Source organism: Anguilla anguilla, chromosome 2 (genome assembly GCF_013347855.1).
Source record: "Anguilla anguilla isolate fAngAng1 chromosome 2, fAngAng1.pri, whole genome shotgun sequence".
Taxonomy (NCBI): Eukaryota; Metazoa; Chordata; class Actinopteri; order Anguilliformes; family Anguillidae; genus Anguilla; species Anguilla anguilla.
In genome coordinates this window covers 43,103,738-43,115,821 of record NC_049202.1, presented here as the reverse complement: position 1 = coordinate 43,115,821, position 12,084 = coordinate 43,103,738, and the positions used below count along the sequence as shown (strand labels likewise).

The window sequence follows — 12,084 nt, the reverse complement described above, 5'->3', positions numbered from 1 at the left end:
TAAGCCGATTGGGCCCGGCTATCTGCAGGCCGCATCGGCGATAATAGGGTCCTGTGGCACGCCGTCGCGGCCCAGCTATGCAACAAGCATCTATCTGTTATCTGACTGAGCCAGGACTTGTAATTCCACTCGGCAGGTCTGAGTTAGATACCGACGTGGATGGGGGGGGAGTACAGGCAGGAGGGGGCAAACTCTGCTTGCCATATAATGTGCTTTGGTGGTGGAGGTGTTGGTGAGGGGGGGGGTGCCAATTGTGAACAGCCCGCCCCCAGGATTTGAGAGCTTCGGTTCTCAGCGGGACTGCTTCCTGCTCCAGCCATTTTAAAACGCGGGAATTGAAAGAGCCGCGGGTGTATCAGAGCCCCCCCCCCCCCCAGGCCTTCGCCCCGCCGGCCCCGCCAGCCTCCTCTCAGCGCGCTCGCACCGCCATGCTCTCCCCCCAGCTCTCAGCCTTAGGCCTCTCATCCCCCCCGCCTTCATTTCCACCACAGATCCGCCTCCGCCCGCCTCCACCCTCCCTCCTCCGTCACCAGCACATTCGCCTGCTCCACGCTCCTTTCTCCGCGGCGCATTCACCCCCTCCACCCTCCTCCACCTGCCTGGACCACCCACCCCCCCTTCCCCCCGTGCTTTCTTCTCCCCCACCTATCCCCTCCCCCCTCCTCCACCACCCAAAGCACATTCGCCCCTCCCCACTCCTCCACCCCAGCATATTTGCCCTCTCCACCCTCCTCCACCCTCCACGCATGTCCCCGCCCCCGCTCCTCTCTGATCGGGGCACCTGGACCGGGCCCATCTCTCCGCGGCGCGCCTGTCGGGGGGTGGGGGGGGGGAAGTGAAGCGTTTCATCCCGAAAAGAATCAGAAACGCCGCCCAGACCCCTCCAGCCGCGGGGCTTTCCGGTGTCATGGTGCCGCGTGACAGATGGGGCTCTACGGGCGCTTACGGGCAGGCGCTGGGCGGCGCAGCCTCCCCCATCTACCCCCACCCCCCCCCCCCCCCCACCCCGGTGCCGCGCGGCTTCGGGGGGACGTCGCCGCGGCGACAGATGCGCGAGTCGCGAGCGCCGCTGCCCGCCCCTTTGATCGAGGATCCCCCCCCCCCCCCCCCCCCCCCCCCGCCCCGCCCGAAAGCCGCTCTCGCTCTAATGTTGTCAAAGAGTGATGGGAATTCTTGCGGCTGACAGAAAATGTCTGTTACGTCTCAGACATACGACAATAATCCTTCCGCACTCTCTGTGTCTTTGAAACTGATACGCCGCATTACCGATATATCCCCGTTTCATCTCTGCCGGCCCGTGGAAAAGTTGTTATTTTAAATACCTGCGGCGTTTATCTGCTCGAAGCCCGGTTCTGGAATAGGGTTAGCTTAGCGAACATGGCGGGGAAGTCTAAAATTAGCCGTCTATTAAAAGTACACAGAAAGGAGTTTATGTGTAAGTGTATTTATACGCGGTGCCCTCTGCACGGGGTCGACGCAGACAGATGTCTTTGTCTTGTACCCTTTCCACGGGGGCCATTCTTGCCGACGTTCTGCGGTCTGAAGCGAAGCGTCGGTTCCCGTTCTCGCCGCCCGCCGGCTCCTCTGGCCGCGGCGTTCACGCGCCAGTCTGACTCTCGTTTCTTCTCCCTCCTTCGCGTTTTCAGTTTTGTTTTTTCGCCCGTCCGTCCGAGAGGGCTCTTTTTGGGCCGCGCGAGTTCGCCCCTGCCGGTCGCCCTCGCGCCCGTCACGATCCCCTGGCCGGAGCGGCGAAGGGTCCCCGCGCTCCGAGCTCTTGAGTAATGCCACCCACCGCTCCGGGGCCCCGTCTGGAGCCAGGCGAGCCGTCTGCCGTCTTCCCACTCTCCATTCCAGCGCCGCGCCAGAACAGCGCGCCAGCGCTAGCCAATGACTGGCCTCCTGTTGCCCGGGCTCGCGCCGCGCGGGCGCGGCCCAGTTTCCAACCCCAGAAGACCAAACAGAGTCACGGCGGGTTGAGACACCGCGCTGTCAGAGATCGCTGCCCCTTTTTTTTTTCTTTCTTCACCCTCCACACACCATCCCCCCCCCCCCCCCCACCCCCCACCCTTTGGCTTCCATGGCGGTAGCGTTGGCGGAGGGCATGTAGCCGGCCGCGGTGTGTAATGGCAAAACTTGCGCGCACGGTACCGCGAGCTGAGGCCTTTCCCTCTCATGTGAGGGCACTCAACCAATGGGAAAGTGAGTAGGCTAGTTTAGGGGACAAGGCTTCAGGGCAGGCATTCGTTTCCTCAGAAAAGGAGAATTTGAGATGGAATCCTACGCGTCTCTGTCGAAAGACGAACACGCGGCTTCGTACGGCGGTAAACGTAAGCGAGCGGCGAGCGACGCGCGCGGCGAAGCGGAGAAGAGGGACGTCGTTTTCCGTCGTTTCGCCGTAGGGAAGCAGGGGCGCGGGTGAGGCCCGAGGAATTTGGGAACGGGGTCCGGCGGGACGGGCCAGCGCCGGGTGTCAGCCTCGCCCGGCCCGCACCGCTGACATTTGCGTCAGCGGCTGGGCGGGTGTGCGGGGGCACAATGCAGACTTTTCCCAGAATGAGGCTCATCAACATTTTTCCGGCCGCAGGGTCCGGCGCATGCCTGGCATGCCGGGGATGCCAAGATAGGCTCGGCGGCCGCGGCCTCCGGGCTCCCACGGGCAGCGGGCGCCGCCGCTGCTCACGTCGGTGGGCACCTCTGGCCCGACGAACAATGGGCAGCATGTTCCTGGCGGCCGTCGAGGAGTTCGAAATACCCCTGCTGGGAAAACATCGGTAACCTGAGGCCCAAGCACTGCGTGGCGGTTCTGTTTGTTCCTCTAATCGAACGGAATCGAGTCGGACCTGTCGAGCGGGGATTCGTGAGAATGCTGCCGTGGTCCAAATAAGCGCTCGAGGAGAAGGAAGGAGCAGAAAACAGAAAGCAAATAGGATCTGTCCTTAACGCTGAATGACTGTTTGTCTTGGTTATGCCTGGGATGAAGTTTGTGCGTCTGCCTTTTTCTCCGATACTTAAAGCGGGAGTGAATCACCCTCTTGTTAAGCCTTCGCTCCGGAGAAGAAAATATGTTTAGGTTTAAGTGTGATGAAAAATGCCAGCCGTTACAAAGAATTCAGAGAAACCAAACGGAGAACAGATTTACATTTATTTTTATTCGTTTATTTATATGTCTTTTGCAGAGACTGAGTCAGACCAGTGTTCCATTGTGTAAGCACATTAGCGCGGACTGTCTGTGTGGATTCTGACTGCACCCAGTGACATCATAACTCACAACTGGAGGGACTGGTGCCTGGAGGAACTGTAGTGGACTTGAAAGGGAAAAACAGCACCCACGGCGATAAAATACCCCAAATACGCGTGTAAAAAATACACCCATTCAGGGACATTTATGGCCCCACGCCTACTGGTCTCTGACAAATCCTCCATAAACCTTTTGAATACCCATATATTCATTGCTGGGCACTTCAGTTCATTTGAAGAATTTGTTTTAGGCAAGTATAAAAGAAGTGTAGAAATATCTATTGGAAAAAAAACATGTGGGGAGCATTTGGTGATTGGGTTCCCTCTTAAAAGTAGTGCCATCATGCCGGGAGTGATCTCATTGGTGTGACAGCACGCGCAGACACAGAAATAACACATCACTCTGGTAGTAGGACATGTCAGTTGGCATGAGTTTACTCTAAACGAAAGTATGAAAGTGTGTAATTTTTCTGTCTTGAGATCTCATTACAGATGCATTAAAAGTGCTGGGGACTGAGTCATGTTATGGAACCAAGGTTTATCAAATGTTTTGAGATGGATAGAAGTAAGGACGTGGATTTGACATTTGCATTGATGCCGTTCCAAATCCCCCTCAGTAAGACGGATAACTGGGAAATAAACTGAACGTTTTGGGCTGTAATCCTGAGCTGTCTGTTAATAATCACTTTCCGAAATCTTTTCTTATTATCATCTCTCTCGTATTGGATTTCAGCTGCGGGGGTGAGCCGCTTTGTCTGCGAGACTCGGGATCAGAGAGAAAGGACTTTTGTATGACGGTGCCTCAACCCCCCCCCCCCTTCCCCCCCCCCGCAGGGCTGAGTCTTCCAAGATGACCCAGCAAATGCGCGAGCACCCTCCGGCCCCGAGCAGGAAGTCTGCCAGCCTCTCCTCGCCCAGCGCCGCCCGTCGCCTCTACCGCAACCTTTCCGGCAAGTTCCGCGTGGGCAACCCTGGCCTGGAGGACAGCGTGGTGTCGGGACGCGGAGACAAGGAGCGCCTACGCAAGTCTGCCATGGTGAGCCCCGGCCTGCTCTTTGAGTAAACTCACGGTCAGCCACGCCGCAGCATAATTATGTGTACTGCAGACGCTGCATTGTTAACATTTTCAACTGTTGCTGCTGTATTACAGTTGCGTCACACTGAAAATGATTCGCTGATTCAGTGATTCAGTGATTCGGTGATTCAGGATTCGGTGAACTGCATCACGATGACCTTGAGTTCTTTCAAATTTGTTTGGTATGGAGCCAGTTGACGGTTTTTGGCCTTGTGTCTCTCCCTGTCCTGCCCTTGCCCCCGGGCACAGTTCCAGAGCAACGAGGCCTTGTTCGAGGCGGTGGAGCACCAGGAGCTGGACCTGGTGCAGCTGCTGCTGTCCCAGTACAGCCTGGAGGAGCTGGACCTCAACACACCCAACAGCGAGGGCCTGCTGCCCCTGGACATCGCCATCATGACCAACAACGTGCCCATGGCCAAGCTCCTGCTGCAGGCCGGGGCCAAGGAGAGCCCGCACTGTGAGTTGCCACAGCAACAGTGCCGCCACGGCAACAGCGACAACAATAATAGCAACAGGGAGGGCACCACCAAAAACAACACAAAAATGAAAGCAAAGAGCCCGCAGATTCATTGCCACCCAACCAATAACTCTCCTTTTTCTCACGTCGCACATATATTTTTTCGCCCTTAGGCCTGCATTTATTTTACATTTTAAATTAGTGTCAATCAAATGCAGTGTTTTTTGTGTAAACTTTCACATGTAGCTGTTTAAGTTCAGAGAAATACTACACAGGCCCTCTGCTCTCACTGAATTCCAAATTAGACTTTGGATTGCTCTGCAATTTCCAAACCCATACCGATATTTTAAATAAGGTAACTAAATTAGAAACACTTGGATGGAAAGTGGTGTTTACTCAGTTTTGTTTTCTTTGACTGCTTTTCTGTACTCAAACAAGACAGTCATTAAAAATAGCGGGGTCGAGTGTGAGGCCCTCTGTTCAGCACAAACCAGGACACTGAGAGATTTTTACGAGGGCGTTCTAATCAAACTCGTTCTGAGGGGAACGGAGATCAAAGAAGCAGGCTCTCCATCTGCTTTGAGAGGAAGTCACTGATTCAGTGCTCAAGACTTCCAGAGGGGCCAGGCCTGTGAGACGGGGGAACGTTCCAGAGACCCAGAATCCCTCTCGGCGTCGCCACACACGCGAGGAGCCCCCGCTCCAGCGCGAGACGCGGAGCATTGGGGGGGGGGGTTGGGCAGGGGGCGATAAGGGGGAGAGCAAAGCGATTACCATTAAACGACCGTGCAGTCGTCTGGGAATATGGGGACAGGGGTTTACCGTACGGGTTCAGAAAGGTTGTGGGGAACACCGACCATGAATACTGACCGCAGAACAGTGACCGCTTTTGTGTGAACACCAGGAACAAGAACACAAGGATCTCCCAAAGCAAAGCCAAAGGCCAGGACGTGGTGCCATTTCAGTGAAATCAGTGTAATAGTGACGCCAGTGTAAGTTCGGAGAAACAGTTACCATGTTCCTGCAGTGTTTTTTATTAGCTAACTGCTCTGGGATTTTTTTTACCGTCTGGATATCATAAAAGCTGCACGGGTTGTAAAATTATTTTTTTCCTTCTGAAACGTTCACAATTTTCCTTACCGGTATGGATTTTTTTTATTCCTTGTATGTCATTAGAAATTCTCCTCGTTCTTCAGATTCTTGGCTAGCTTTTTAAAATGTGATTTTATTATTTTTCTGTGAAGACTCCTCGTGGACAGATATTGAACGAAGACAAAAGAGGGACAAAAAAAAATGATTTATGACCAGCTGAATGAAAAGCAGCTTGTGTGTGCGCTGGCTTTTTTTGTTTCTTTGAACAATTTGGTGATGTACTGATTGTTAGAGGTTCTATCCTTAACCCGTACTGTCAAGTCGCACGATAGGCAGTGATGTAAGTGGCATCATCACCACTCCAGCAGACTTCCACACTTAATATAATATACATACCACACTTATAAGTACATACTTGTACAACCCCGCCACGCTTAGTCCCATGGTTTCCAGACACTAAACGCGTCCACCCCCGCGGTTGTGAAAATAAGGAAAGTGTACTGTTAGGTGTGGATTTCAGAGGTGTTTTGGCTATCGAGTCACATCAGAGCAGTAGCCACATCTGCTACTGGCAGCGAGACTGTGACCCTTTATGTAACGGTGGGCGGGGTTAGGCCGTGATTGACGCTTTCCCTGTTTCTGCGCCGCGCAGTCGTGAGCCTGGAGGGGCGGGCGGTGCACCTGGCCACGCTGGTGCGGGAGGCGGAGCAGCGGGCGGCCGACCTGGCGGCGCAGGTGGCCAGCGAGGGGCCCGGCGACCGCGAGGCCTCGGACCGGGAGCGGCAGCTCAAGGCCTGGGAGTGGCGCCACCGGCTCTTCAAGCGCATGCAGACGGGGTTCGAGCACGCCCGTGAGTCCCCGCCCCCTTCCCCGCCCCCACGCCGCCGCCGCGTCACTCCATCGCCCCGGCTCTCCCGTTACTGCTAATCACGCCGTTTACGCTATAAAACTACATCTGATGTGTCCTTCTGTAATGTTACATAATGACAAACTCTCCTACAGGCCTGCTGGGATTTGATGTTCAAAAAAAAAAAAAAAGGATTTTCCCAGTTTGGGGCTTGGGTTCAAATGCAGATGAAGTCACAGCTGATGCTAATCGAGCCTCACGTGGACGCTGTTGGCGTTGCGCAATCCGGGCTGGTTTCTGAGACGTGGGGCGCGACGACAGTGACACACAGCCGGTCTGCGGGGTGACTCACCGATCTTCTGAGCGCGGCGGCCCCGGAGTGTCCCGCTCGCCCCGCGGCCTAACGAGGCCCGGCGCCCCTTTTTCGGGGGCCCTCCGCCGCGGCATCGCCGCGTCTCGCGTGTCGACCGGAGCGCCCGCGCGTCTGAGAAACGTCGGGGCCCGCTCTGATTAATCTCAGAGCGAGCGCGGTCGGTGCCCAGATCCTCCCAAAGTTCCCTTGATTTCTTTGTTTTTGCCAGCGTTGGGTTTTGGTGGCACTCTGTCTGGGCTGAGCTGTTAATGGATTCCATGTTGAGGCTGTGGAGCTGGAGAGAGGGAGCACAGCAGGCAGTGCATCTGGACCGCTTTTTACAGTGGGGAGGCTGGCATCTCCGGCACATAAGAATGAACTTATGTACCCTAGTGGAGAATTTACCAACGCAGCAATACCTCTGGTGTTCTGTCTAAAGCTTTACTGTGCCTGTGTTCCTTAAGTGTACAACTTTAAAAAGAAAAAACTTAAAAGGAACCAGTCCTCTATATTAAATATCGCACATTACCGTGGCTAACTCAAATAAATTAATCAAAGTCGAATTAGTTTCAGATTGACATAGTTTCGTGCGAGTACATTTGCTAACCTACAACGTACTTTCTGTTAACAGCAGCAATTCTGTACAGTACTACAGTACATCTCTGCGTAATCAATACTCCCTCATATGAAATAAATGGATATGACTACAGAAAATAGCATGTGTTGAGCAATCTTATTATATAGCATGTTAATGGAGAAAGTAGGCCATGCTCACAGCTTGTAATGGAGGACGCAGTCAGAGGCTCTCGGCTCAGGGACTCCTCTCTCTCCTCCAGGTCCGCCGGACGCCCCCAGCAACGTCCGCCTGTCCGTCGGCAGCAACTCCAGCCTGAGGGTGACTTTCCAAGAGCCCCTCAGCGTCAATTCGGCCGTCGTGACAAGATACAAGGGTGAGTGTCTCGGGAGGGCGGAGGGGGAGCTGGGCCCTCTCAAACGCGTCTCTTATCACCCGCTGATATCTGGAGCAGCGCGGCGCGGGGGTCAGCGCAGAACGCTACCTACCAGAGGCCTCTGGCAGTTTCGCTGAGAGATTGTGAAACTGACCGCAGCGAGCGAAAGTGCGTACAGAAAAAATCATTGTGTTCTGTAAGGGTTTCCAAACCACCGCCAAGAAAAGTTAAATGTTATTTCAGCGCATAATTCTCTGCTCTGTGGGAGATCATATTCTTAAGATGGTAACCGGTCTGAGTCAGAGGCTGCTACTTCATCCATACTATTGCGCTTCGATGACTACTTCATTACTCAAAAGTCATGCGGAAGGTCCTTTGGATGTAGCATTGCTTTTAACGGTGACACGACACAATCAAAGCATGTATACTTATTAACTACGTTACTACGCTGGATTGTATTTACGCTGTCTCGTTTCTGTTTGTGGCGTGAGCGGTGAGAGTGGTGATTGGCTCTGTCTGTTCCCTGGCAGTGAGCTGGAGCTGCGTTCCCTCCATGTGTCCCCTGCTGGGAGAGATCGTGGTGGAGGACACCAGAACCCTGCAGTGCACCATCTCTGGACTCGCGTCGGTGAGCGCAGCGCTAACGGCTAACGGCTAACTCTTCTCCCAGGCGCACCGACCTCCCGCTTTGTCTGGGGCGTCATGACAACCCCTAGCCTGACAACAACTCTGAAGGGCAAAGGAGAAGTAACCGTGGGAGATCAGAAACGTTGTATAGGTCGTAAAATCAGTGGCGTCCTGGCAAAACTCGGTGGTGCCCGTAGTGTGCGATTCTGAGATTGTTAACTTGAGTTTGAGTGCATGAGCCTCATTTTCGGGTTTGCCTCCTATAGCAGTTTCTTCACACTCTCCATGGAAGGCTCGCACACATCAGTGTCCCTTCTCTGTTCATTGGGCAAAAATAAATTGGCCAAAAATCTTTTTAAAAAAACCTCAATTCCACTCTCTCACTGCATTTTCATACTGAAGCAGTGATTTCTCACTTTCTTTACTGTCAATAGCTCCTTTAGTGTTAAGATTCTCTCAAAAATAAAGAGGTCATTAATGACAGTGGTTATTCATTTTTCCAGGGCACTGGTCATGCAAGGCCTGGGCCAGGCACAAGCACATCTGTGCCGATTCCCAGCCTCCCTGGGTCTGTTTCCATCTGTTTCAAACTGTATTGCAGTCTGTTCCGTCTGGCGCTTACGCCGCCTTTGTATAAAACCAGAGAGGGGATGCAATTAACTTAAATGCTCCTGTTTACTGTTGAGAAAATGAAACCAAAACAATATTCGCTTTTTCGGGCAGCTGTGAGAGGCGACTTATAAAAAAAAGTTCAGAAGACTGCGCTGCCACATGTAGGATTTGTACACATTTTACAGATAATCCGAACACGTGAATGTGTCATTTTAATGTAAACTTTTTTTTATAAAGTTGACTAAATTTTAGTTGATGGCAGTTAATTCATTTTTTCATTTTTTTTTCTAAATGGATGGTAAATGGTAAATGGACTGCATTTATATAGCGCTTTTATCCAAAGCGCTTTACAATTGATGCCTCTCATTCACCCATTCACACACACACTCACACACCAATGGTGAAAGGCTGCCGTGCAAGATACCAATCAGCTCTAAATGTCCTAGAGACAGATTCTTATAAATATTCCACAGTTCACAGTACTGCTATTTTATATCAATATTCGCTTTGCAGTTCCAATTTACAATGCTCCTTGTAGAGTGTAAAATGCATTATCGAGTTGATTAGACATTTTATCGCATACATAACAATTGATGGCATGGTACATGCTTGGTGCTCAAACCAAAAACAAGTTCTGGTCTTTATGGAATGGTATTTTAATGATTCCCGATAAAGACTTATTTGACGTAACATTTATTTTTGCTCCGTGAAATGGTGGCCGTTGCGCGCTTGTGGCGCCTGATCCGAGCGTATTTACGCGAGCAGCGCTGAGCCGCGCGCGGCTGCGTCTGGCCCGTCGGCGGATCTGAGGGGCTGGGGCAGAGTGTAAAACGCGAGAGGGGGGGCCGCGCGGTTCTTCTTCCGCCGCCGCTTCGGCCTCGCTGGAGACGGGGCGAGCGCTCCCGGGCTGCCCGTCGATTTACCCTCCCGTACCGTAAATCACCGGGCCCTCCCCCCTACCCCTACCTGAAAGACGCCGGTCGCCCCCCAAAGACGTGTGACCAATCGCCCTGGCAGTGGAACCAAAGCTAAGAAAAACCCCTTCAGAACGCTCCCTCCCCCCTCCCCCTCCTCCTCCTCCCTTTTCCACAACAGACCCGTCCCGCTCAGGCTCTGGAGCTCTCTGGCGGAGGCTAATTTTAGGCTCGCTCATAAAGCAGTGATTAGCACCAGCCTGCGGTCTCATACATCTTCGGAGTATAAAAACCAATTGTTGCGCGCTGCAATATCGCTATATTAGATCAGGGTACGTTTAGAGTTTATGAATAGAGGAATTACCCATAAGTTCACATGGCAACGTAAGGCTTAATACATAAACAGAATGTAGCATGCCGTTTCATTGCAGCTCTTGAGCTAAACTGAAAAAATGACCGAATATTAATTACTGTCCAAATATATGCGGAGTAATGCAGCATCTCATCCTCCTCTCTGCCTTGGTATACATCTCTCTCTCTTTCTCTCTTTCCCCCATTTAAGAAATAAAATATACAGCAATATATTAAAATATATAACCAACATTAGAAGATCTATTGCAATACTTCACAATATATGAGGAAATATATTGAATTCAGATATTGTACTTGATTTTTAAAAATACACTGCCGTGAAATATATTTATCTTTACATTTAAAACGCATAGTCAAACTATATTTCAATGAATTCCAATTTCCGTAAGGACTCCCTCTCTCTCTCTCGTTTGGCTCCGCCCCATCCAGCTGCCGGCTCTCTTGGTGTCCCCCCGCACACAACCTGCTCCGAGAGTTATTCCCCCAATAAATCAGCCCCCCCGCGGGTCCCCAGCTCCCCTACCTGCAAAGATCAAACCCCGTACCAGCTCCGTGGCTAATTGGTGTCTGCAGGCAGCGACGCCATCCCAGCGGCCCCCCACGCCACCCCCGGCGCTCCCCGCGTCAGGAGGGGTCAGGTGACGGTCAGGGCCCCCGCCGCCGCTGATTTATCGGGCTGAGAAAGTGGAGAGCGGCCCGGTTACACGGCGAGACCCCGCGTCCTCACTTCCTGTGCGCTCCTGCGCCGCACCCCCCGCCCGGCAGCGCTCCCCGCACCCCTCTTCTCAAACCCCCCCCACACACATACACACACACTCACGCAGCGGCCCCAATGCGAGTCTTCCAGACCCCCCCACACTCACGCAGCGGCCCCGGGCTCAGCCTTCTAGACCCCCCCACTCACGCAGCGGCCCTGGTCTCAGCCTTCCAGAATGGGGCGGGCTACACCCTCTCTCCCTCTGGGCATTACACTGAATGAACCTGTTGCTGAGGCTAATGTTGAATGGTGAACCTACTGTTGCTCAAATGTCAGCTCCTCAGCCCAGTACAAAGTATCTGCGTGCTGGGGGGTGGTTTGTGAGTGCTTCAGAACTGGTCCGTTTCTGTGTTCTGTTGCATGCTTCAGTGTGCTCCTCGATCACACTATGGTTAGCTTAGCAATTCCATTTCCATAATGGAGCGTACAATCTTCAAGAGGTTCTATCCAAATTGCATGTCTCCCACAGGGTTCTGACCATTACATTTCTGCCAGCAATATTACACTGCACCTCCACTCCACAGTCATGCGGGTGCTTTGTTGTACATGTATGTGCCTGTGTGTAGCTCAGAACAGCCACACGACAAGGCACCAGAGCATTCTGTCTGTACTGCTTATATACTGAGACCACCATCATCACCTCACAATAATGAATCAATAATCCATAGTCAATAATGGCTCTGGTTCTCATTTCAGGGGACTCACTACTATGTGCAGGTCTGTGCTTACAACATGAAGGGGTGGGGACCTCCACAGTCATCTGTCCCAGCCTGCGCAGCCCCCTCCAGTAAG

The 12,084-nt window shown here is 52.8% G+C and overlaps 1 protein-coding gene across 5 annotated transcripts in view; it reads left to right on the top strand.

Moving 5' to 3' along the window:
- The window catches only part of LOC118221053 (ankyrin repeat and fibronectin type-III domain-containing protein 1), a 180,833-nt gene that overhangs the window by 153,870 nt on the left and 14,879 nt on the right, over positions 1–12,084 (top strand). For all 5 annotated transcript variants that reach the window (XM_035405663.1, XM_035405662.1, XM_035405661.1 and 2 more), the window contains 6 exons: positions 4,072–4,273; positions 4,562–4,769; positions 6,514–6,711; positions 7,897–8,010; positions 8,541–8,638; positions 11,989–12,079. In XM_035405663.1, coding sequence (XP_035261554.1) covers positions 4,072–4,273; positions 4,562–4,769; positions 6,514–6,711; positions 7,897–8,010; positions 8,541–8,638; positions 11,989–12,079 — 911 coding nt within the window. The remainder of the gene's footprint in view (positions 1–4,071; positions 4,274–4,561; positions 4,770–6,513; positions 6,712–7,896; positions 8,011–8,540; positions 8,639–11,988; positions 12,080–12,084) is intronic.